This window comes from Lipophrys pholis (assembly GCF_963383615.2).
Source record: "Lipophrys pholis genome assembly, chromosome: 8".
NCBI classification, from domain to species: domain Eukaryota; kingdom Metazoa; phylum Chordata; class Actinopteri; order Blenniiformes; family Blenniidae; genus Lipophrys; species Lipophrys pholis.
In genome coordinates this window covers 29,734,143-29,761,581 of record NC_137630.1, presented here as the reverse complement: position 1 = coordinate 29,761,581, position 27,439 = coordinate 29,734,143, and the positions used below count along the sequence as shown (strand labels likewise).

Sequence of the window (27,439 nt, the reverse complement as noted above, 5' to 3'; positions counted from 1 at the left end):
AGCAGAGGAAAAAAACAGAGCCAGAGGGAAAGGTTGCCTGTTCAATATAACGATAGGCTTGCTGGAATGTTGCTATCGTTGTTTTATTGCTCGATGTGAGAAAAAACAACAACTCTGTGAGTGTGGATTTCTTCTTGACTGCTTCTTCTATGGACTCTCGCATTTGGTTTCTTGGATGTTGGCTTTAACTCTGTCTGCTCTGGACTGAAGAGGCGAAGGATCAAGTGGCGTCTTTTTGGTGGATTTACACTTGGAGGAGTGAACCTCTGCTGGGGGTGAGGGTGAGAGAGGGAGACAGACAGAGAGAGAGAGAGAGAGAGAGAGAGAGCAAGAGAGAGAGGGGGAGAGTGCCGGGCCATGCCCACCTCTGCTCATGGTTCAACAGCATGAAAGGGGGCCACCACCACCACCGCCACCACCGAGGCTGTGGCTGCCAACACTTGTTCCGTAAAGTCCTGGTCAAGTGTGGCTGCTGCTATGCCAGAGTCAGAGGTCAGTGTCACACACAGATAACACACACACACACACACACACACACACACACACACACACACACACACACACACACACACACACACACACACACACACACACACACACACACACACACACACACACACACACACACACACACACACACATCAAAACGCTGATCATCATTGAGCTTGTCAGTGTGTGTGTGTGTGTGTCTCTGAGCCCTGATGTGTTGGTGTTGCTCTTTAACCGTTGCTTTGGTGCATGCGTGAGTAGTTTTTTTAGCCACGCCAATAACTCAAGGAGCTCTGCTCCTCCTCTTCTCTCCCATTTTTTTTTTTTCTTCTTAGATGTCAACCCATGCCTCCCTTATCTCCCCTTCCCTCTCTGTGAGCGTATGCTAATCGTTTAAATGTAAGCATCGGTCCTCTCCCCTGCTCTCGGTGCCTCGAGCTAAAGCAACAGATGTGTGTCACATCAGAGCAGACGCAACAAAAGTAGTCCTTCCTACGGACTGCACAGTGAGGAACAGGAAAGAGGACATGCATTACACATTCTTCCATGGAGAGCAGAGAGAGAGAGAGTGTGTGTGTCTGTCTGTAGGGGGGGATTTAGATGGTGACTGTCTTCATCACGATGAGTGTGTGTCATTTAGTTATGTGTAGCACGTGGATGGATGAACCACGCGAGAGGCACTGAGCTACTCTGTAACATTCCTCCAGCCCAAACAGTGGGAGCTGAACAAAAACAGCCGTAATCCCCCGCCTCCCTCCCGGCCCTCCCACCTCATCCCACCATCGTTCCCTCTCGCCCTCGTGTTTGTCGAAGCAAAGTGCAACATAAATAGCAGCAGTCCATTAGAACAGCGTGGTTGAGGCACAAGTTGTATTAACGATGAGGCAGGTGAGCTCACACACACACACACACACACACACACACACACACACACACACACACACACACACACACACACACACACACACACACACACACACACACACACACACACACACACACACACACACACACACACACACACACACACACACCCCTCTGCATTGCTTGTTTGGAGTTTTGACAGAACTGGCGCCGGCTTCTAACAGAAAGCAGGAAAAACTCGAAGTCAAAGCCTCTCCTGCTTGACTTTTTCCATCTCCGGCCATCGCTTGCTTCTCTGTCTCTGTTGCCGTCTCGCGCCAATGCATGACCTCTGTCCCTGCGGCCCAGAGGCAAAGTTAAAACAACAGCGGCATCGAAAAGCACTATATGGGCTTTACTCCGTGCTGTCACGCTGTTTGTTCCCCGTTTTACAAGCCTACATCAAAGGCGTAAACGGCAGCCCTGCCCATTGAGGCTCTGTACATGGGGGGGTGCTTATGAAGGAGACGCTCATATTATTGGCCGGCGTTGTTGGATGCATACCTCAGATTCCTTCAGTTTAATCTCTTATGTAATGGATATTCTCCTTTTCCATCGCCTGCAGCTCTCCACTGCACTTCTACCATGTTATCACAGCAAATATGCACATGCTTAGATCACAATATATAAACATGAGGGGGACCGGAAAAATGATACTTTTAAGGCTATTAAAAGAATCTCGTTGAAGTGTTTTTTCAGCGGTCCAGAATTTTCTTAAATCAACTTTAAGCATCACGGCGAGAAGGAGAATTTAGCCCCAGCATTACAAGATGAGATGTTCTATATTTTAAGAGCTGGAGACTGTAGAGCTCACTTCAGTCTCAACGGGAGGAAACACGAGTGCCACATTACTTCTGTGGAAGCCACTTCATAAAACTGCAGTGGTCCCATAGAGTAAGTTAACTATTAATATGAAGCTATGTGCTCTGTAAAGCCCCCTCATAGAGCATGTAAAGTACATTTCTATGTCGCTGCTACTGGCTGAGTCCCACTACCATGTTGGCAGCGCTCCCTATTCATCTGCCGCAAAGCAATTTCTATAATTAACATAATGTTGAGGAGGAAACAGGTCAGCCGGTGGCCTTTAAAGGAATAAAAAACACTTTTCTTCTTCTATATTCGTTCAGATTTGTTGATATGTTCAACTTTATATGGGACATCAATATCTGGTCCAATGGGAACTCAAGTTACAGCAACAGTCCACATGCCATTGTTTCTTTTGTGGTGTTTGTAGAACACACACATTGGCTTCATTAATCAGAATCTTCAGAACTTTTTATGTCTCAAGGTTTTGTTCAATCAGGTCACTGTTTCACATCGTGTTCATTTGTCTGTGAAAGGGTTCGTTTTACGAAATGCCAGTTTGATTCTTTCGTACGGCCTTTTTATACAACTTTAACCTCCATGTTCTTCCTGACGCAACCATCAGTAAGACTCAACGGCAGTGGGATTCGAACCCGAAGCTTCCGTCACACAAGCTTGCTGCTCTAATCTCTCTGATATCAGGAGAAAATAATAAATTTACTGCTCCTGCTTAGTCACAGACAGGCTGTCTCACTTGATTAAATTGGACGGAACTGTGTACGATGCATTTAAATCACTCGCTTCTCAAGTTCAACAAGAGGAAATTATCATGTGCTGCATGATTAATTTCCCTACTCACCGCCAATAACACTTCCTGGCAGTCATATGTGCCTTCCACATACGGTCACATCAAAACACTCACGTAGTTTTCAGGGAAGGAATGGCTACCTTGAGATACGTCAATCGCATTAAATGACTTCCACATAAAGGTCATCCCGCCGCCAACCTACTCACTTGTATGTAGAAGAAGACTGCAGTCAGGTCAGTGTAGACTATCCTACTACACATACTATCCACATCCTGATCGATAAGTAATGTATCAGGGACACAAGCAGCAGAGTCTCTAATTAAGCTGAACAGTGTGGGACAGTGGGTGTCTGTTGCTGCACTGCGTATGCAGATGTGTTTATTGCACATCTGAGAAGTGCTGGAAGGAAAGTATGGAGAGCTGAGAGAAAATATATGAGAGTATATGAACACGCATGCGGGGGAGGAGAGAGACTATTGATCTGACGCGGTACTGGTTGTGATAGAGAAGAGCAGGAAGATGGACAGGTGGAGAGATGGGTCTAATGAAAGAGAAAAAGCACGGATCTCTGGAGCTCTGATATCAGCGTTGATTTGCACGGCGCATTAGCAGATCCCCTGCCAGGGGGCCATTAGTGAAGCCCGCTTCCCAGCAAAGACAAATCATTTAAAAATAGATGGTGTGCTATTGTCTTAAAATCATAGTCTGGAGGGAGGAAATGCAACCTTCAGACTCACCAAATCAGCTGTGTTTTGAGTAATATTTTTCACGTGTCACGCTCAGGTGGAACAAAGCAAGTCAGCGAATGGAGCCAGCTATAGATCAAACGTTCGCTCTATCCTTTTCCCAGAGTCAAATACTGACTGTTGAAAAAGGGAGGGATTCACATAAAAATGCCGTACGGCCTCCTGTCGGTGACATGCAGTTTTTTTTATACATACATGGTAATGTTGATAGCCATTCAGTTATTTCTTCCTCTCATCCTTTCTTGTTGCACAGCCTCCCACACGCCTAATGGTATTTGGGAAGAACCCAGAGGTAAATCTATATGCAGGTTGTCAGAGAAACAGAGTAAACACAGCAGAGATAAGGATGGAGTGGAGGTAAGATGAAACACAGGCAGGCGACTCATAATGAAAAGATTATACGTTCAATAGACGCCTCTCTATTCCAGAACTACACTTAACCCGTTTACATGAATTTAATTGGATGACCCAAAACACAACCTTTTCTGTTCATAAATGTATAGGAAAGCATATTGACAATGCTTTGTGTATACATCCATCCATCTTATCTGCTGCTTTATCCGACTTAAGGTCACAGCGGGGTGGAGACGATTCCAGCCGACTGAAGGTGAAGGTCCAGTCTGGACAGGTGGTCACAGGGCAAATATACACAGTCACACATGGACACAAAAACAATGATTCAACCTCAGTTTTAACCATTTCCTCCCTTTTTCTTTGGACCCGAGGAGAACATGTTAAACTGTTAAAAATACAAAGGAGCTGGATAATAAATGTGTTTATGTGTTTTGGAAATGATTTCAAGTAGGGATTTAATGCAGACATGTCATTGCACTCACAGTTTATCACCTGAATTTCTAAACCTAAGCTTAGCTTAAAGTGGGAAGTATATTCCTCCCATATGAGCGGCTTTTCTGTTTATGACGGAGGAATTAGGAAAATGTGGAGGGATAAAGTGTTTTATCTGTCCCTTCTTTCACTCGCTCACGCAGAAACACACATCTCTGGTCCTTTGGATGTGTCCTTATCTCAACGTGACCTGCTGTGTTTCCTCCTCCGAGGCAGTAAGCAGCTTTTACCTGTGTCTGGGAGTTTGTGATGAACTGCCACAGTAGCAACATCGCAACTCACCCATGTGTCCATGTGTGGACCCAAAACTTCAGTTTTTCTCTCTCTTATCATATTTTTCTTTCTTCACGCACCTTCAAAGAAGGTGTAAATGACTGTATACTGCCTTTCATTTGGATTTCCTATCTATATGTGCCTCTTTTGCACCGACTGTGTGTTTATTTGCAAATGTTAGCGGCTGGAGTCGACTCATGCATGCAAGCATTGAGTTAGGAGGAGTATCCCCCACAGCAATGACACACACATCCACACACACACAGCTGGATGGCAAATAGCGAGAATAGAGAACAAAAACGTACATGGAAAATTAATATGAAAAACATTTGTGCATGTCTACAAATGTACATACAAGTAAACAGATATGCGTGCTTGCTAAAACAATACATTTGAATTAAACACATTTGTTTTTTAACTACATAGAACCTTAAATCCTCCATATACAAGCCTATAAACCTATTACAATGCAATACTGGAGTTAATAACTTGAATTTAGCTGTTTGGTAATTTCCACCTTTCCCCCATGGCTCATTTGCTGCAGTTTCCAGCCAATTTGAGATGAAATCGTGAAACACTGAGCAAAATCTTTCACCTTGCTTGCCCATCACAGATTTGTCAGAGTGCATGGTGTGTTACAGTGCGTGAAGGAGGTCAGATTCAGTGCCTCGCCGAAGGCCGTTTCATGGGTGTGGCTGTTTAGAGATGCAGGAACTTGATCCTGAGGTTTCCCCTCATCTGATCTATGATCCAGAGGTGAATGCATTTTAGAGTTCAAGTGAATTATTTTTTCAAAATAAAGCGGCCCTGCTGGGCTTTCTGTGGGGAAATCTGCTGAGACAGCCAGTGTGTGCGTGTTTTTCAAAAGTCTCATCTGGTGAATCTTTTTTTGTCATCAGCTTATAAGGCAGATTTGAGACATTATGGAAAAAGCAACCGAAATAGCAGAAATTGAAGGTATGCTGGACTGCAATGGCCCAGCCATGTGTTTGGCAGTCTGAGATATTTTTAAACTTTGCAGCCCCCCCCGAACCCCCCCCCCCCCCCCCCACGTCATCTCCTCTTGCCCTCCCACCTAGTCCCCTGTCTCCCCTCTGCCATGCAGCCAACCTCCTCCATATTGTTTCTCACGTGCAGAACACAACCGGACCGAGACCCAGTGTGACAGAAAAATGACCGGCTTGGGCAGCAATGTTAAGATCTTTCCTGAGGCATTCTCATTTCATCTCCCTTCTCATTTTGCCCCTCGCCTTTCCGCCCTCCCAGTGGTCAACATACAGTCAGTCGAGCCATTGTTTATTATGTCCTTTCCCCTTTTGTCTCTTTTCACAATCTTTCTCGGTTCCTTCTTGAATCCCTGTTTCGCACCAGTAAATGGCCTCGGGCTGACGCGCACTGTATTTCAGAGGCTCCCGTGCACCTCTCCGGCTCTACGTGTCTCTCACGCTCTTTTTTTTTTTTTTTTCCTCCTCAGGACTCTGTTTGTAAACCCATAGAGGAGAAGAATGAGGGAACAAACTATGAAACACAGGAGTGCATTCCATACCTTGTTTAGAAAGAATTCTCCAACAGCGCAGAGGGGGAGAGGAGCCACTTCCCCCTGCGATTCTAACCCCCCCTTTTCGAGCCATATGGCTCTTTTTACCTCTGCCATCTTTAGGGGGTGACGTTTATTCATTCACTCACTCCTGATTTTCAGTCAGAATCAACATATTGGGACAGTGCAGTCGTGCATGACTTACTTTCATCTTTTCATCCAGCTCGGACATGCTTTACTGTAAGTCTGAAAGCAACAGGTTGGCTGCAACATTTACTTCAGCGGCTCGCAGGCTGTTATAGTGGAAAGATTGTCGGTTTCTGGCTGCTCCCCTCCGCAGCACTCCACAGGGAATACTTGCTGAAGGCTCCACTGAGAAAACTTTCCAAAACAGTCACCACAAAGCAAAAGCAAACAATGGGAAGTGGCAATATTAAGCAGTTTTGGACCAAACATGTGCAGGAGCTGCACATGTTTGGTCCATGTTAGATGACTGAGAACTGCGGCTGACAAAAACTTAATTAAATCTACAGTTCAAACAATCCCTGTAAAGAACACGGTTTCCATTCAAACCATCTGATTACACTGTAACTCTGCAGACAGAGAAGATTAGTATGCAAAGTATTGCTGCTACTCTGACACATCTCATTCAGACTCTCCCTCATATTTATGCCTCTGTCAATGAGGCTTGGTTATATTTTGTGTGTTTTATTTTTTTATGTCTTTAGAATAAGATTGAGTCCGTTTCAGAGTAATACACATAACTCACCTGGCTATGTGTAAAAATTGTTTTTTAACTCCATCCACTTCAGATGTAAAGTATATTGTTCAATACTATAAAATATTTCCTGTAAATGTAGTGAAATCTTAAAATAAACATTTCCAGACGCTCTGGCAGTCTGCTTTGAGACGTTGTCAGAAAACCTTAAGACGGGCCTGTTTTCCTCCTTTTAGTTAGCAGATGACAAAGTGCTCGTCAGTTGTCTGCAGGTAGCATCGATTGTTGCTATAGACACACAGCCATCGCCTGCAGCTGGTCTGCTGCCGCTGATACTGGAGGTTTAAAAGGTGTTTTGGTGGCCTGGCTGTTGAGACAATAAAGAAAAGAAAGCAAACTGTCTCTAGTTTGATTTAATTGTTCATTATCCAGCAGAGAGATCTGTGCTTAATGTCTTTCTGTTTCTGATTGTTTTATTTTAAATAGAACTTTGTGCAGATTGTAATTATTCACAGACTAAAAAAAAAAGAAAGGCTTTATTTCCAGTGAGAAAACAAAAGACTAAGATGAAAATACATGAAGCATTTGGTATCTGCAGTAACTCGCATGCAAGTGTAATACCTTATTTATGTCCCCCTCTACTCCACCTCTACTCATACACAAACCCTCTGAAGCAAGTCAAACCAGCTCCGTTCATAAATTCAGATCACAGATTACAGGTGAAAGTGATATTCAGGTCACCGTGCAACACTTGAATGAATATTGCGTATTCATAAGACGGCCTCTTTTTGGCCATATGGAGAGCTCTTGCTCCATTTGCGGGGTCTGATCTGGAAAAACACAAAAGCTGACAGGTGCAGATGCGCTTTGTGAATTCTGAATTAGTATTTTTGAAAGGGATCTTTAGTGTGCACATCCTCGGTTTACAAATAAGACATGAACACGTTTAGTTGTTGTGCTCCTGTGTACATTTCAATGCAGACTATGTGTGTTACGGACAGGGATGTCACGTATTTCGAGTTAGTGTTTGTTCCCACATGTGTATGTTGATTTCTTGTCTTGGCTAATCTTTTTGTGCGTCTGTACCTCTCTCTCTCTCTCTCTCTCTCTGTCTCTTTCTCTTTCTCTCCCTCTCTCTCTCCTTCTGGGTTCAGTTGCTATGGCAATGAGAGAGTGGAGAAGTGAAGAGCCACGGAAAGGAGTCAGAATCTTGTGTCTGGAAAGCTCATCAAGTCGAACTGAGAATTGCTATACCAGCACATCTTTACATCAGCAGGTCAACGCAGCGTGCCAGATCACAATGAGACACGCTCTTAAAGCTTTTATTCCGTGGTATCGACACCTCTTGTGCGAACCACAAACTTCAGAATGCCAAAAATGCGACGCAAAGTTTGGTGAATTTGCCATTATCATACTAATTCACATCTGCTTTTTTTTGGGAATATGAGCAATAGTCATGGCTACTTGCAGTTCAGAGTACTGACCTTGTACACAGTCAGTGTGAAAAACAACGAGAGTACCAGAGCTGTCAGGTGGACAGAGGCCAGGCTGAGAGGCTTTCACGTTCCCGTGGCCCAGCAGGTACCGCAGCTCCTGACTGGCACTGCCACAGCTGCCACATGAAATCACCATTGCTTTTAATTTACACCGTTCTGATTCACCTCGGGCTTAATGGCAGCTTTGTTTATCCCTAAACACAAGTGTGAGCCCAGCCTTTTTCCCGCTCTCTTTTTTTAGACCGTGTATTTGTGGCCAGACAATCATGGTGATGATCAACGCTGCTCATTTCTGCCTCTTTAACAGCAGGCTGCACACACACACACACACACACACACACACACACACACACACACACACACACACACACACACACACACACACACACACACACACACACACACACACACACACACACACACACACACACACACACACACACACACAGAACGCAAATACATGTGCGACACAAGTACGAACCCCCCAAAAAAAGAGGCATGTAGACACTCGAAGGCCAAGTGAGTGCTTCAGCATTCCACATGTTATAAAAAGACCGACTTTGTAGGAAGAACTGAAAAATCGAATCCACTACGTTTTAGATTCAAGTGGCAGCGTGTGCCGCTGATGCTTACCGTGGTTTGAGAAGCACTAAATCAGATACGGCTTCATACTCATCATCCATCTATCCAGCCACCTCTGAAATGAAAACAACTAAACTTATTTGACTTGTTTTGTGTTGCCACAGGTTTTATCTTTTATATTGGTATATCTTCACAGAGTCAGACTAAAAAGATATAAGCACCATACACATTGTTATGGCTTTATGCCAGTGACAATCAGCCATATTTGTAACCGTAACAACATTTATTGAATGGATCAATAATCTTCATAGATAAGACAGGACAGGACAGGACAGTATACTGTACATGCCACATGGGTAAATCCAGTTATCCTTGGAGCTCCACCTTGCACAAAAGTTATTTAAAATACGATATTAAAGAATAATAAACATTAACAAATTTCTTAATATTCTGAATCAAATTGTAGACAAAAGTAAGAATTTGCAATAAAAAACACATTGCAATATTTACAACATGAAGAATACACGAACAAACACACTGGAAATAATAACTTTATCGATATATATAACGTTTGAAGTTGGAAAAAATCCGCATATTTACAAGTAATTTGCATTATAAGTTTTAATGCTTGTATGTAATTAAAATCAATGTAGTAACATAATGACTATTTTTAGGACTATGTTAAAATTTGCATAGTAAAATATTTTTTTCCACACTGTTTTCACAGATTCCTACTTTTTTAAAGTATTGATGATGAATAAACTGGATTGTTGACGTGTGCATTGTAGCATTACGTTATAACATTAAGAGTTGTAACTGTTGCATCTGTTCCTCCCACTGGGGAGGATGTCTGTTCAGATATTTTTAGTCATTCATGCCTGAGTTGTGTCTCAATAACAAAGAAGAGTTTTGTTTCGGACGACTCAAGCTGCAATCCCAGGCCTTTGTCTGTCTGCTGCTTCTCAAGGAAGGAAAGTGACTTCAGGAGTTTCTATAGAATGAACACACCTGTGCATGATTTTCTCTGTGTACTCTGGCAGTGTAGAGTATCCTGGATCACAGGGATGTTTTAATGAGTTCTCTTTGCACCTGAGCCTGATCCTCAAAACTCTGTTACATTAAAAACCCAAAACAAAACAAAGATGTGACATTTTTTTTTGATTGAGCCTCAGACACAAAAACACAGTAAAATGACTGTAAATGCAACGAGACTCAAACACAAAGAAATAATGGGTTTAATTGATTGTGACGCTGACAGGGATGGATGTGGTTCCTGTTCCTGTTCCACAACAACTGCTGTTATTCGCACTGAGGGACGTGACGAATGAATGAATGTTACAGCTGGGAACATACAGACAGACCTCATTCAGTGACGAGACGTGCATGAGGATGCACGTGTGTGCACTCAGACATACAGAATGTGTGTATTGTGTGTGTGTGTGCGGACCCTTGACAGCACACTCCACAGGAGTTCATTATTATTCAATTTCAGTTGAATTTAGAGGGAATAGAACAACTACAACAAGAGGAAGCATTTAATGCTTATGGAACTTTAAGTCCGACGTCATACTGACGATAGAGGCGCCCATATATCTAATCTATCGCACTTAGAGATTAAAAACAGAATATCTCACCGTCAGAAACTTCCACAAGGTTGTTTGATAAAACCCCCAAATCATGCAATAATGAAATGCTCCTGGCCTGAGGAACTAAGCAAACAGAGTAATCTGTTAATGTAAATGGCAGGTAAGAGATTATACCCCATTCGACCTTTTGTCGGAGCAGGTTTTGAGTCTTACAGCAGCTTTTAGGAAAAGTTGCAGTTGATCCAGTTGAAATGAGTGCATAGGTGATCAATTCTAGTTCTGGATAAGTGATTAACAGGTGGAGTTTGGTGACAGGTTTTATGTGGAGAACAAGATAGTTCAGGTTAACACACTAATGCTTATCCATCTTGTTGACCACTTTAATCACGCTCATATTTGCGGGATGCTGATGCTCATCCGAAAAACAAAACACCCTGGACATTTCAGAGTCACGAACTAGCTTTAAAGGGATACGTGTTGGCACAGGGAGAACATGTAAACTTCACACAGAAAGGCCCTTAATCCCACCCTGGACTTGAAGTGGGTATATTCTTGTTAAGAGGCGTGAGTACTGAACCACCACACCACAGTCCAGCTCCAATCAGACTGATGTGGTACTGTAAGGTCCTGCCTATCAAAATGAGGCCTAAGTTTCTATGTTTGAGGACCAGTTTTTTTTTTTTTAGAAACTGTACAGTATTTCTCATAGCGCTACCAACGTGCCACAAATAAAAGCAGTTTTGTTATTGTCAACGTTCAGCCATTAAATCAGCAGTGCATGATATACAGCTAAACATCGTGATGTCTCCTTTTTATGCTCAGTTTATCGGAGGTGGTGAGAAGTCCATCACCCTCAACATCAATCGTCTGAATTTCATTTCATCATGTGTGTCATTCGGTTCATTGTAAACCAACACCTGCAGATTATGCCAAAGACTTGGAAAAGTCTCTCTCTTTCTCCCTGAGTGCTTCTGGAGGAATGTCTGGAGGTTTCAGACCAACAAACCACAAACAGGGTTCCAGTTTCTCGCTGCAGGAATCCTGAAGCGAAGACTCGCTGTCTGTCGAACAATTGGCTCTGTGTCCTCATGACTTTTTTATTTTGACAAAGTTCAGTTTAAATGGAAAGAGTTGTGACGTCAGGATAATCATCTCTCCAGGAGGCGTCGCCTGCTCAACCTCCGCCACTTGAAATGCATCGCCGAGCTGCTGTTGACCTGAATTTCACACTGAGTGGCAGCTCAGATCGAGCTATCAATTAGAGTCGTTTCGTAAGCTCTCATCAGGAGAAGTGTTTGAATTGCTGTTTTCTCATCGTTCAATAGACAATGGGATTAATGCCAACGCCATCTTTCTCAGGCTTGTTGATTTCGCGGCTGAGATTGCCGTGATGATGAAAAATATGCCAGAGCGTCTGGCCCGCGAACGCCTGATGGCAGGAGAACCGACCCTGATGGCTTGTTTGTGTGCCACTTGATTTATCCACCGCGTACTTCCTCCTGCGCTCCTTGAGGCGCTGCAGTGTGCACGTTTGCGTCTGCAAACTAGGTCAGTGGGAAGACAGGAAACCACTGTTACCCTGCCTGGCTGCAGCGTGTCACTCCAAAAGTTTGGCACAAACAAACACACACTCGCATACGACACACGCGAGAATGGCAGCGGTGGCGGCGTTGCATGCACGTCCATGTTCCTTTTGCCTGCGATTGGAAATTTGCACGCTTCCTGCTTGCAGGCATTCAAGTGCAGTTTATGTGCAGCTCGTGACCCGATGGCCTTCCTGCCTTTCTTCTCCTCAGCGTCTCCTCCTCCAACTCTTACTAGAGATTTCAGCTTCAGTCACGCTGGCACGCCAAACTATTTGAATCAGGGCTCTGAAACCTGTGGCTCTGGAGCCACATGTGACTCCTCAGCATCTCTGTAGTGGCTCAGAGAAAACTATTTGTAAAATGAACATTATGCATACGTCTTTATTTGATTTGCATTCCACACTGATTTTCAAAAATGGTCTAATCTAGGCTAAAAATAACTAAATCAAGGTAAAAGATAAATAGTATAAAATGTATAAAATTGTTGAAACTAGTCAGATAAAGAAACACAGTAAATATGATTAAATTAAAATGATTAGAATTGCTAGTACATATGTTTTATTTTCAGGAAAAGAATAAGGAAAAGAGGTAGAGGAAAAAAGGGAAATAGATAGAGGCTATAAATAGTTAAATAGCTGAAGTGACTAAAATAGCCATGATGCATAGATAAAGCAGGAAAATCCATTTAATAAAATAGGAAAAGTCTCTAAAAAGGTTCTAGATTCTGCTTCGAAACTGAAATTTAAAAAGTGATTTCTCTTTTCCTCTTGTGTGACTTTTCTTTCTGCTGGCTGGTTTTGCTTTTGGAACTTGTGCTGGTCTCAGCAGCTCAGGGCCGATGTGGTTGGGGGGGGGGGGGGGGGGCATTGCATCAGAGGAGGGAGCAGCGTGTCCTCTTAATCCCAGAGCAGGACCCGGCTGCTCTGTACAAAAAACAAAAAGTCACTGCAGTGCACAGATCTGCAGAGTACATAGGAGGGTGGCAGACGGAGGGACGAGGGTGAGTTAAGACGAAAAGGAGTGAAAGTGGACGACAGGAGAGAAACAGAAAAAAAGCCAAATGCCAGATTTTATAAATCAGGTGCAGCACAAACAACACACACATCAGCCAGCCTGAGGCCAACTCGGAAATATCAGAGAAAAAGAAAGAGTCAAAAAAACAATGAAGTTTGAAGCAGAACAACATCTTTACTTCCACTGAGGATCACAGCCGGTGAATATAAGTGATATTTTAAATGCTGTGAAACATCTTGAGATGTATGATGGGCCCGCTTCCGGTCAGATGGACTAAGTGCCGTCTGGTCTCTCAAGTCTTTGAGTTTGCACATCCGAGCACCTGAGTGCAATCCAGGTCGTGCTAGTTGATGGGAAGCGTGTCCATTTCCTCTGAGTGGGTGAAATGTAATATACCACCCGAGTGAGCGCTGGAGAGCAGAAGGTGGAGAGGCCGGTGAATGGGAGAGACGGCATGAAGGAGATAAGCGTGGCACTGTGTGTGTTAGTGGGCTGTTAGTGGTGACGCAGGCAGGCGTCTGGTGTCTGTGTCCCGGTGCGTCTCGCTGTGAGGTTCAGGCTCTGACTGCCGGCTTTAAGGGTCTCCTGGACTCAGCTGGACTTTAGTTGTGTCTACCGCCGTGTGGCAACAGGATGCTTGAATCTAATTTGTCCTGCGCTGTTACCTTGAGAGACAGATGACACTTGAAATCTGGATCACGGGAAGCGTGATCTGCAGCCCGTCTGCAGCCCCTCGAGACGGCTCCTCTGTGTACCTGCATAACTGTCTGCTTGTGTTGGTTGGTGGAGTCCAGTAATGCCTGCATCGTCCCGAGAGACCGCAGGATTGACGGAGAGCTCCACTGCGGAGCGGCTGTGAACAAGTTTGCTCCATTACAGCCGACGCTTTTAGCCCTGAACTGTTGGCTCAGCAGCACTCACTCAACAACTGATCAATAAAGAGAAGTTGGAGCATACTTCTTGTAGTGGGCCGACACTTAGCATATCCATCCATGTCAGTCAGGCTCATGGAGGAAAAACTTCCTTCTCTCTCATTCAGTCTTTTAAATATGACTGGTCAGGAAATCCAGTCGTCATCATTGCAGTCACTGTACTGCATCTAATATGAAATGCTTCCACTGTTCATCAGTCTGACTGCAGCGGGGAAAAAGGTGTTCTGGTGGTCCTGGTCTTGATGGACCGGAGACTTTTGCCTGAGGGGAGGGGCTGAAAACGATTGTGTCCATGGTTGTTCCTGCTGCACTGTGACACCACACTGTCCGTCTCACTCCTGTATGCCGTCTTGGTGTCGTCCATGAACTTCAGGACTTTGACAGACTGGTGTCCAGATGTGCAGCTGTTCTGTTGGGGTGGAGGGAGAATAACAGTGGAGAGAGGACGTAGCCTTGAGGGGATCTGGTGCTGATGGTTGGAGTGTCCGAGACACTACATAAAGAACTACACTCCTCTATATGTATAAAGTATATTCTACTACAATGACTGTACCCAACCAAATATAATTAACTAAAGTCTAAACATTTGTAAAACACTTTCTTCTTAAATAAGCTGATCTTCTGTTTGTTTGTTATGTAAACTGAAGTAAAGTGGATTTTTGGTTCGATGAAACAGCTCTTCTAATACAGTCAATGAAGAGACATTGGTTAAAAAAGATTCACAAGCCAATAATAACATAGGAAAACGTGTTATCATATTCAAATACAAACACTGTAAGATGATAAGGTTCTCCTAAGTTGCACTCTGTTCTGGACGAGCGCGATCAGATCTCAGTGTTGTGAGTGAGCAGCATTAAGAGGAAATCTGGACCTACTTTGCAGCAGATACACACTTGGCTCTAAAGTTACACAGTAGAACAGTTTTGGACGAGGCTCCCATCCCAGCAGCCACTCGGCATTTCCAGACAGCGAGTGGGCGACTGGTGAAAGCCCAGCATTAACTGATCACCGCAGATCAGGCCAGCTTAATGCAGTCCTGCAGCCCAGTGCCTTCAACTGTTAATTACCGTGAGCACATAAACAATGGTCAAGTTGCATTAACAAAATCAGCCTGGGTAATCTTTTCTTTGCAGTGCTGTTATGTAGATGAGCATCACGGGGCTCTGTCAGCATGTGGCAAGTCAAGGAGAGCGTGGGAAGGAGCGTTTCCCCTGTTCCTTCTCTGTAGGTGTCTCACAGTACCAGCTCCTCTCATCCTGAAATGTTTGGGGAGGACGGAGGCATGTTCCTCCGAGAGGAAGCTCATCATCTCCCCCCGGAACGCTTTCCTCATTGTTGTGGGGAAATAGTCTTGCAGCTGAGGCTCGAACAACAGACAGAAGTTAAACTTTCCACAGCGGAAAAAATACGATGCGCTCTGTGCTTCGTGAATCTGCACAGTTGACAGTGTGATTTATTCACGAAGACGCACAGCAGAGTCTCCTCTGACTTCTAATTAGTTCCAGGTACAGATGGAGCGTTCTCCATCTTGTTTTTCGGCTGATGTCTGGAGGTAGTTAGCGATGCTGTTAGTGGCTGTATCTCTGCACTTTGACCTCTGATCGGTGACCTGACTGAAACTGAGCAAAGATCACTGGAAAAACCCAAACCCCTGCGTCTGGGCCTTGTTAGAGGTTTGGAGGAACCGGGGCGTTTGCACAGCTTCACATGTGCTCGCCATCATTTTCACATCCTTTCTTCTCTGTGACTAGGGGCCATCGCAGATGGTGTGCGCTTTGCTTTTTGCGCCTCATAAATACAATGGCTTTCAGATGCATTTTGATAACCAAATAGTTTCTGTCTCTGGCCCGCAGGGTGCAGTCGCTCGTCTCCTTTGTACCCATGTGAGTTGCTTGTATCGTCCCTCAGTTCACCCAGTCAGACCTCAGATCCCCTCGTTCTGTCCCATCGTTTAAGTGGATGGTGGGGAAAATAGGAAATGAGGATTCTGACCAGAAATCACAGACATGAGTGCATAATGCTTGAGGGGGGAAAAAGTGAATTTGTGTAAAATATGCACCACAAAAAAACACTGAACCACAAAATGTTTGGTTGGAATACATGTCATAAATGTGAGAGGTGAGAATTTCTCCTGGAAAAAATCGTATTGCCTGTTTTGTCTGTCACTTTTTTTAATGTACCGCTGCCTGTCTTGGCCAGGGCACTCTTGAAAATGAGGTCTTTTTTTCTGGTTAAATGAAGGTGAAATTAAATTTTATGCAGTAAATACTACAATATTTCAGACAGATAAAAGGAAGATAGTCTGAACTGCTAAATTAGTAAGAATATTGAATAGATTCAGAATTTGCTTTTGAAGTTGGGGCACTCACAAAATGGGCCATTTCTTCTGCAGTCTAGTTCTTAATGCTGAAAACTTTGATAAGATCTTCCTCTGTGGCTCATATAAAGAGCAGTGAAACCAGGTCACCGTTAACTTCTCACAAACAAGAGAATTTCCTCAGAAAACTAGATGTATGTTACTCAGTTCTGGAATCACTCTGATCACGGTTCGGTGGAAATGAGGTGAATCAGCTTCTGTAGTTTGACAACAATATGTCACGACTGTGAAGGAGAAAGTGTTTCTCCATCTGTAGGAAAGAGGTGATCAGGGTTAGAGGTCAAGGGCGTGAAAATGAATGGGAGGCATGACTAATATAAGGCTGAACAGATAAACACTTCATGCTCACGGCTCAGGAGGAGAGTTCAGGACGGAGGAAGGGCGGGAGGTCGTGTGGAAGAGGGAGGATTAACACAGAGGACAATACGGAAAAAAACTAACCGTCCTGGGTAAAGCTCTCCCTCCATCTACAAAGGGATAAAGTGGATGTCCGCTCGAGGCTCAGCCCCCTCCCAGCACACTTCCCATGTCTTCCTGACATCACCACGCACCAGCTGACCTGCCACCGGTCTGCAGTGTTCCTCATCAGATGCCACCCTGACCTCTGCTGTCTGTCCTCTGCTGCCACGTGATGATGACATGATGCACAGTTCAGTGTTTGAAAAATAAATAAATAGATAAAACGAGTGGACATAAACAGAACAGTGCGTCTTTTATGGCGTGGCTGCACAGCTGTGTTTGAAGAGAAAGGCTATTTATACATCGGACTCTTTGCTTTGATTTCTCTCATTACTGTTTTCCTCCTGGTGTGTTGACACGTCTTCTGCCTCCAGTCATTCACTGTCTCTCACACACCCACACTCTCACCCTCACCCACTCAATCACCAATGGGTTCAGTTGCCCGAGGCCAAAAATCTATTTTGCGGTTTGGTTAAAAGTACGTGGATTACTTGAATGGGAAGTTGTGTTCAGTGCTGTAGCCCATTTAACCCACACCTCCTTTGTCCTTCTCCTTCTGCAGACTCGTACTCGGCAGCAGGCAGCGAGGGCAGCATCTCCACCTCCGTGGCGTCCCTGCCTCCGCAGGCCTCGGGCAGCTCGGCCCCGAGCTCCCCGGGATCCAGACGCTCCGTCAGCACCTTGAAGAAGTGGCTCACAAACCCCGTCCGCAAGCTCAGTGTCGGATCCGCTGCCAAGGGAGAGCGCCAGGTCCGCAAGCTGGACGAAAAGCCTCCTTCTCTTCCATCCCACAGCCAGAGTCAAGATCTGAACAGTCTGCCGAGGCTGGACGAGCCTCTCACCATCTTACCTGTCACCCACAGAGAACTGGTGAGAAGCAGAAAATAAAAATTTGTTATCTTTTTTTTTTTTTTTTAATGAACTTACCAAACAAGGTTCCATGAGTTGCTTTTGTGCTTTAAGCTTGTTCTCACACTTTTGTCTCCCCACTCAAACTCATCACAAGTCCTTTGGACTGGTTCTGAACATGTGGAACCTCATTATATAAATACACACAGCAGCAAACATCCTGACTGTGGCTTGTTTACTTTGCCGAGCTCAGGAACTTACAGAGCAACAGCTTGACATTGTTGATCCACAGCGGAGGAAGTGTCGTGTTCGGCGAAGTTCTTACTCTGCCTGCAGAACCTCATATATTTTTGCTAATATGTAGTTTGTCTCCTTCCATGTTACAGAGATTTGGCGTAACGGGTTGATATTTGACAGGGTACATGTGTGTGTGTGTGTGTGTGTGTGTGTGTGTGTGTGTGTGTGTGTGTGTGTGTGTGTGTGTGTGTGTGTGTGTGTGTTCCAGGAGTGGAAAGATGGCCTGGCAAGCCCCGAGGACCTGTCACCAGCTACGCTACAGTCACCCAGCTTCATAACTGACTCGCTGATTGGCTGCACGTCTCTGCCAAATGCTCAGGTGCTGCCAGGAGAACATACTCTTGAACGTCTTGAATTTGTCTCTTGTTTTTTTTCCACCATCTGTCCATCTCTCCGTCCATCCTTCCATTCATTTATTCCATTCAGTGTTAGAATTTTAGATTTTAAAACCCTATGAAGGATAAACAAAGACGTGACTCTTTGTAGCTCAGGGTTTAAAGAGAAAGTTGATGAAAGGAGGGCTGTAATAAATTCAGTGAGGTCCCAGCCTGGGAGGGATGTGACGTGGCATCATTGTTCTTTGTGTGCGTGAGCCTCGAGCCAGATCTGGAAGTGAGTAAAACTCTCCTGCTTCTTAATGATAGGGAAAAATAGTAAATTGACATGTAATATAAATATACTGGAAGCATATTAAGAAGTATGAGCGAGTACAAAAAGTCTCTCAGAGCAGATTATTGCACCAGAGGACCTGCGGGCAGTGTGTGACAGCGACCTGTGATCCATAACTAATGTTCAAAAGAACATGCCTGGAGAAAAAAAGGAAGTAGTTCAAAGACAATGAAAGATAACTCCACCTACACTGTGAAAGAAACATGAGAGCTCTATAAAGTCTCTTTTTCTGTGAGATGGAAGCTGAAGCTGCAGCTTGAATTCAACATCAGTGCTTAAACCGTAATTTCAGTCTAAACAGCCAATCAACAGAACAGTAATGTAGTTACCTGAAAGCGATGAGATCAGCACATTTCTGCTTTTACTGCCAGTCTTTCAAAACTTTTAGAGGCAGAGTTCGGTCTATCATCTGAGTGCAGAAGTTTCAATCTTCTGCCACCTTAGTTGGAAACTGTGATTTGATGGTATTCTTCTTACCACAATGCAGTAATTAGTCTGTAGATTAAACAACCTGACCGTCTGACTTAGAGTTTTCTGCACTTGAAACATGAATTTAATTTATTGAAATACACATACCTGTACACTAATTCCTGTTAAGATAAGAAAATGATGAGGCCACATTTGGCAGAAACAGTTTAAACATGACATTTTAATCCCTGAGTATCATCGCTGTCATTCAGGGATAATTTATGGGGTTGAAATAAAAAACAATAGTAGTTCTTCCTCATGTGACAACATATATTACTGTTTATGACAAATTTATTACTCGGAAAGTGTCCAAAGCTTAACCTTATCAACAGCAATTAATATAAAATACTATCAAAAGAACACAAATAGAATTAGGAATTTATGTGAATGACTTCAGAGTTGCTTCAACTATAGACAAAATATAAACTATGAATGGATATATATATATATATATTCAGATATATAGTTTTTTTTAACCGTCAAGAAATCTATGCTTTGACTACTTACATTTAAAACTACAGTGTCTTTGCCTATTTAGGAGAAAGTTTTCACAACAGGTCTTTCAAATTGCTGGGTTTTGTGAAACTGTCCTCAGCTTATCCCCAAAATGTTGTCAGTGTTTTTTTCAAAAGCTTCTGGATAGAAAAAACAAAACTTACAACAGAGGGAGACATGGGGGAATTTTTCCTGTGGGCTTTGCCACAGCACATCTGGAAATGATCAGGGAGCCGGGGAGACCTGTCAGCCAGGCCGGAGCTCTCCAAGCGAGGCAAGACGAGCCGGGGGAGCGAGGGTCTTTATGGAGCCTCTCTGTCTCTCTGCTCTGCTTCGTCACTTCCATTCTCTCTCTCTCTCTCTCTCTCTCTCTCTCTCTCTCTCTCTCTCTCTCTCTCTCTCTCACACACACACACACTCCTGAAGTCAGTGCCTGTGGACCTCAGTGGGTTTCCCAGCGAGACGGCAGGTGAGCAAGTTAATCTCAAGAGAAGAAATGAAGAAAGTTTTTCCATTTGCTTTCATATGCATCTACCCCCCCCATGTATTTATTTCTCCAGAAGAGTCTGAGGGATTAGGTACATGTCTGTGGTGTGTTCAGGTCTGTGTGTGTGTTTAAGGTGGGGAGGTTCTGGTTGACCAGGACAAGGAAACACACGGATTTAGGTGGAGACAGATGACAGCCCCTATATGTTTACAGAGGCAGAGCCGAATGAAAACACTGCAAATGAAACAAAGACCAGGTCTAAAAATAGAGACAGAGCTTCGCAAGAAGTCTGTGCAGACAGATTGTAGTGAGTAAGGTTATGACCATAAAAAGGGGACAAGCTTGTCTTTACAGAGAGGAAAATACTAGGTTACGCAAACATGCAGATCATGTGCAGATGTGAAGCATGTATCCATCGAGTCAGACACGATTTCACTGCGCGCAGCCTTTGTTGCAGCGTGCACAATGACTATTTTTGAACCAAAATCCCCCACAGGAAGTGATATCAATTCCAGGAAAAAGCATGAAAAGGAGGTCATGTATGCAACACATGAACACAATCGATTAGATCAGCATAACCTTCGGTTTATCCCGCTTGTGAGGCGGTACTGTGAAATGTTGGTGTAGTCATGTCACCAACATAAAACAACAAAAGATGCATGTTTGTCTCCCTCGATTAACAAAACACAAAATTACATATTAGACCAGGGACATTGTGGAGAAAGTCCAAAACTTCATTAAAAAAACAAAACAAACAATTATAGCTTTTTGAGTCGTCTTCTAAACGTCTGAAGCCCCTCTGACTCATTGTCTTTTATTTATGTGGCACAGCTTGGATCATTAACAGCAACTATCTGAATCGGATCTTTTTATCATTCAATCTCTGTTCGCCGTGTCTCGCTGCGATCCCTGGTCACCTTGGCAACCTGCATCATTACCATCTCTCTCCTGCTCTTTATCTCGCTTTGTTTACTTTATTTCTGGCATGATCCGCATTACTGGCACTGGACCTCTGATAAACTGTCTGTCTGTCCGTCCGTCCCCTCAGGACACTCAGTCCACCGGTGTCCTGCCCGATGACAGCAGCTCGGTCTTGTTGGACGACACCTCCAGCCAGTGGTCCTCTGCAGCTGACACTGAGGAGGAGAGGAGGAGTGCCTTAGAGAAAAGCATGTACGTGTTGTATCACCGCAGACGTGATTTGTCTTCAGCTATGCTGACCATGAAGCTACACACGTATTTCACAGCAAACCAAATGACCAATCCCGGAGGCTCGTTGCTCCAGTATTCCTTGTGAAAAATATTTCGATCCAAGATTCTTTCACAGAAAAGTAAGGAAAAAAAAACATAGATTTTCCAGACACTAACCTGAACGGTGGCCTCCGACCTGCTTCTGTTTCAGCACTCTGCTATTGTGTGTGCTGGTTCGGCCTGAATCGCCCGCTTATTCCTGGGACTCTCGAAAATAAACGAGCCATTGTTAATGTGATTACTGGTGCTTTGCCTACTGTGACAAGACAAATGTGTGCTGTCAAACCGGCCTGCGAGGCAGGTTGCTGCACTCAAATGGAAAATAAAGCTCTTACTTTTACTCGCCACATAATTTATTGAACATTTCGGAGGCTGCACAATGGAGGAAAACACGAGATATCTTAGAGATTAGGCTGAAAGTAGACATGGGGCAAAGAGACTATAAACAAAGTTAGTGCCGGGTCATTTATCTGAAAACAAAGAGAGACGAGATGGAAACGTTACGAGTTTTTGCTGAGAATGAATAAATAACCAAATTATTTGAAATTGTAATCACTGAATGTGCTGATGATTTGTTGGAGCTTTTATGTTTTTAGCACTTGAATTATCCCAAACATCCATCTTCTATTGGCCGACTGCTTATTCCAGTTGATGGTCAAGAGTCAATCCTGAACAGCCCACACATACACGGGGAGAACATGCAAACATATCCCTCAAACCAATTTACTTTCTCACGGATATCAGTTAGAGTTATCAGGTGACGACATCTAAGTCGTTATCATGAGAAGCAAACTCCATTACCTGGCAGCTGAAAGTGTTGGAGAATATGCATCAAGCTGTCACATTTTCCTCAATCAGCTGATTCACTGGGTGAAAAAACTGCAAGCTACCAAAAACAATAGAGGTGTTTATTTGAAAGTGTCCCCAATGCTTTGAATGTAGGTAATTAAAATCAAATAATAAATTTTTTATTTTTTTTCCTCCACTAAACTTCTTTAAATGGCTGCAAACTGTGAAGTGTTCCTGCATAACTCTGGGACTAATCTTTCCTCGATTATGTTTTCACAGGTATGTACTGAAGGAGCTTACTGAGACGGAAAAGCACTACGTGGCAGACCTGGGACTCATAGTGGAGGTAAACCTCACAATCTGCTCTGACAGAGAAGAGGAAACTTTAGTCATCCAGGCGGTCTGTCAGGGAAAGCTCTAAATCCTCCTCATCACCGTTCCTCTACTTTACTGCACACTTTGGTGTGTTTCCATCCCGTCGACTTGAGCCTGAAGCAGATTTTGTGAGTTATTATCTCGAGAAAAAGCTTCAGTTCTTTTGGTTCAGGACGAAATTATTGCCATCTGAAAGTTGACAAAAGCTCATTAATAAGCGGCATTTGATTGCTGCAGTCACAGCAACGTATTTTCCCTGGTGTATTTGAGCTGTGTTTAAGGTTTTCATTGTAAACAGACGTCTCCAGCTTTGTCCTTTTTCTCACGCAGGGCTACATGGCATCAATGAGCTCCAAAGGGATGCCGGAGGACATGAAGGGAAAAGACAAGATTGTTTTTGGAAACATCCACCAAATATTTGACTGGCATAAAGAGTAAGTCACTTACTGAAGAGATTAAAAGCGTACATATTTTGAATTTGAAGCGAGTAATTTGAAGCAGTTTGGCAGGACGAAGAAACAATAAGTCAGGAGGCAAATGTGACCCGTGTGTGTGTGTGTGTGTGTGTGTGTGTGTGTGTGTGTGTGTGTGTGTGTGTGTGTGTGTGTGTGTGTGTGTGTGTGTGTGTGTGTGTGTGTGTGTGTGTGTGTGTGTTTGTGTGTGTGTGTGTAGCTACTTCCTGGGAGAGCTGGAGAAGTGTTTGGCAGAGCCTGAGAGGCTGGCTCAGCTCTTCATTAAACATGTGAGTATAACACACAATGCAAATACACACTCACTTACGAGTTTGAATGACATAGTGTAACTCTAAGTTTCTTCTCTTTCTCAACTTTTTTTTTGGTCCCCACTACTTTGCCAGACCGAAAGCTATAGTGACCCCATAACAAGGCCAAAACAAGGACACTCACACACTCACACACACACACACACACACACACACACACACACACACACACACACACACACACACACACACACACACACACACACACACACACACCAGTGGAGGCGTCTGGGTCCGCTTCCTTGAGCTGTTTGGAGTGAGTTAAAAAAAAAAAAAAAAGCGTTAAGAAAACACGCAGGGCTCCTGTTTATCCTATACCGTACCTCTTTCCTTCTCCCACAGCTGCCAGCCTCTCTCCTTCCTCTTCCCTGTTACTGATACGTCTCCGTCCCGGCTGTTTTTGCAGCAGTGCACACGACTGAACGCACACATACACACAAGTCTGATCGCACAGCCGGGCCCAGACTGGCCAGGAAACACCAGGGGAAAAACATTCAGGGAAAGACGATGGATGTCAAATCCTGAGCAAAAGGTCTTTGATATGAAACCTTTTTCCACCCAGAACAGTGACCTAAATCTACATGACAAAAAAAAGAAAAAAAAAGCTTATTGCAGTAAAAATTTACTGTTAAATCCATCATCCTTTGAACTTGAATAGAGCCGGAGCCAGTTTCAGGTCACAAGACTTAAATTCGGGAGTTAAATTAGATTTTTGTACATAAGCTAAGTGGCGGCACATGCAGTCGAAGGAGACGCGATGGGAAATTTGACCAACTTGGCCTCGCTTTTTGTTTGAACATCATTAAGTTAAATGTCTCTGTCTCTCTTTTCTATGTTCGTTTTCTTTAAACAATTCAATAAGTCTCAGCTCACTGGATGATCAACTTAAAAACGTCTATGTTTAAGTGTGTGTGTGTGTGTGTGTATGTGTGTGTGTGTGTGTGTGTGTGTGTGTGTGTGTGTGTGTGTGTGTGTGTGTGTGTGTGTGTGTGTGTGTGTGTGTGTGTGTGTGTGTGTGTGTGTGTGTGTGTGTGTGTAACTAAATCTAGGCTTGGTGTCAAACTGTGAAAACAAGCAGGCTGGGAACATGGCCTTAATGAAAAGCAGAAAGCCAAATCCGCTTTTAACAAGAGCTGTGTCACACACATCAGCGTATAAACACACGTGCACACGTACCCAAACGCTGGCGGAGAGACACTAAAACGCTTCCTCGCAATTCAGCCGTCCGTTCTGTCACTCGATGTTCATATTCAGGTGGAGCAGCCCTCCTGTTCTCAAGGTTACAGAGCCATCCGGCCCGTTGCTAGGTACAGCTTTATGGCGGCAGGCTCGGAGAGGCTCCGGTTACACCGAGGGTCACCTGGGTAAATTATACATAACCTGATGTGCGTCTACATGTAACTCCATTAGGATTCTCGCAGGCTGCCACATCTGCACTCCCATGCCAATTAGTCGCTGGCAGAGTTTTGGCTTCAAAGGCCCTGAACTCCTCCTTGCTCCGCTCGCTTTCATCACAAACGCGAGCAGAGACGGAGCAGCACATTGTTGTTATTTTTGCTCACTGTCAGTGGTGTTTTCATTTCTTTGTAATGCAATTATAGGTGCACTTTTTTTTTCCCCTCCTCACAGTTAGGCTCCTGTTCCAGAACTATTGTCTTCTGCTGCTTGAGTCTAATCTGTTTGTTTGACTTGTGTTGCAGGAGAGGCGCCTGCACATGTACGTCGTTTACTGTCAGAACAAGCCCAAGTCGGAACACATCGTATCAGAGTATATTGAGACATATTTTGAGGTAAATAACTTTTTTTGTTTTTAACTTTTTCTTGATGTCATCGATATATATAATCTGCTGTAGTCCAACATAATTATCTTTTATTGGTTTTGTCTCTCCAGCAGTCACCTGCCAATCAAATCCGTTTCCCAATGAGACATTGAGTATGCATGAGTGTCTCATTGTGCCTGTACTATATATTATACATGGCCTGTAGATGGCTTTTGAGCAGCCATTTATTATTCACGCCGTAATCAGTTTATTCAAACTGACAGCAAACACGAGACAAACACACATGCAGTGTAATCCCGGTGCTTTATTGTCTTTGAGGGCTTAAATAGGCCATCAGCCGCAGTGTTGGTTGCTGCGGCTGTCATGTTGACTGGTGTCGTATCCGTCTCTGCTGTCAGGAGCTCCGGCAGCAGCTGGGCCACAGGCTGCAGCTCAACGACCTGCTCATCAAACCCGTCCAGAGGATTATGAAGTACCAGCTACTGCTGAAGGTGAACAGCGGGGGGGGGGGGGGGGACGCTGCCGTGCTGTTGATCAACACCAGCACCCACACACACAAACACACACTCCGAGCAGCTGTCAGACACACAGCAGGTCCTGCCATCAGGCTGTAAACATACAGCAACAACTCACACACATCCGTCTGTGCGTAAACACAGAAGACACACAGGGTATATTGTCTCTTTGGGCATTTAGAGACAATTAGAGAATGAGACTTGGTTCTCATTTGGAGCAATAATGCTTAAAAGCCTTTGAAGATAATCATAAAATGACATGGCTGGTATAAAAATGTTGCCTGAATTCAAGACTTTGCCCTTTGGCACGCGAATGAAAGATGAGTTCAGTTCCCGTAAATACGCGCCCAGATGTCGTCTCCTTTACTTTGCAGTAAACCCGGAGCGCTCTGTGACCACGCTGTGTTTATTTCAACAGGACTTCCTCAAGTATTACACTAAAGCCGGGATGGACACAGAGGAGCTGGAGGTAAGCGTCTTCATGGATGAAGATTCGATAAACAGAAAGACATTTTGGTGTTAGAGGCGCTTGTGTTGGAAAATGTTGTGATATTTTCATCCATTTTTCATGTAATAGTTATGAGGTTTTGCACAAATTGTATGAATGAGAAATGTTTTCTCTGTCCAACAACATACAGTATGTTGCATGATTAAATAAAACCACATTTGTTTTTTTCTACAGAAAGCAGTAGAAGTCATGTGCTTTGTGCCGAAACGATGCAATGACATGATGAATGTGGGACGACTACAAGGCTTCGAGGTACATTTAAATTCTGTTTTCCTTCCTCCTCCTCCCTCTATGCGACGACCTTTCTCGTGCCAACAATGCAGCTCCTGAAAACAGCTGTGTAACTACTTCCCTTGTTGGTTTGTTTGTTTGTTCTCCTCATTGCGCTCCCAGGGGAAGATCACGGCTCAGGGCAAACTGCTTCAACAGGACACCTTCACCGTCACCGAGCAGGACAGCAGCTTCCTGTCTCGGGCCAAAGAACGACGCATCTTTCTGTTTGAGCAGCTGGTCATCTTCAGCGAGCCCATTGACCGGAAGAAAGGCTTCTCGCTCCCTGGATACACCTTCAAAAACAGCATCAAGGTGGGTGCTGCTAAGCCTCGGAGCTCTGCGATAAGCCTCCCGGGATGCTTTAGCAGAATTAAAAAGAGAACGCACTCCGTACCACCGCGGTTATGAGTCACACAAAAGATTTGCAGCATGTTTCAGACCGTTATGTAATCCCACAGCGAGGACTTTTTACAGGCTTTCATGTGCCAAAGCTCAGCGGGATGAGCGCCTCTCTCTCGGGTGGGAGTCGCTTACGTCTGATGCGTTCCAGGTGAGCTGTCTCGGGGTGGAGCCCAGCGTGGACGGGGACGACACTCGCTTCGTTCTGACCTCCCGTAACCCTGACGGCAGCGTGGTGCGCTTCCAGCTGCTGGCCTCCTCTGCTGACATCTGCAGGGCCTGGGTCAACGATGTGGTTCAGATCTTGGAAAGCCAGCGCAATTTCCTCAATGGTAAGTCCGGGCTG

At 44.2% G+C, this 27,439-nt stretch overlaps 1 protein-coding gene across 1 annotated transcript in view; it reads left to right on the top strand.

Annotated features, from left to right (window-relative positions):
• Positions 1–27,439, top strand: part of arhgef25a (Rho guanine nucleotide exchange factor (GEF) 25a) — a 31,863-nt gene continuing 4,424 nt past the window's right edge. Inside the window, exons 1-13 of the mRNA XM_080469656.1 lie at positions 1–492; positions 17,719–18,026; positions 18,511–18,621; positions 21,470–21,594; positions 22,741–22,807; positions 23,167–23,270; positions 23,509–23,578; positions 25,318–25,407; positions 25,797–25,889; positions 26,332–26,382; positions 26,596–26,673; positions 26,815–27,006; positions 27,245–27,425. Coding sequence (XP_080325782.1) covers positions 387–492; positions 17,719–18,026; positions 18,511–18,621; positions 21,470–21,594; positions 22,741–22,807; positions 23,167–23,270; positions 23,509–23,578; positions 25,318–25,407; positions 25,797–25,889; positions 26,332–26,382; positions 26,596–26,673; positions 26,815–27,006; positions 27,245–27,425 — 1,576 coding nt within the window. The 5' untranslated portion in view covers positions 1–386. The remainder of the gene's footprint in view (positions 493–17,718; positions 18,027–18,510; positions 18,622–21,469; positions 21,595–22,740; positions 22,808–23,166; positions 23,271–23,508; positions 23,579–25,317; positions 25,408–25,796; positions 25,890–26,331; positions 26,383–26,595; positions 26,674–26,814; positions 27,007–27,244; positions 27,426–27,439) is intronic.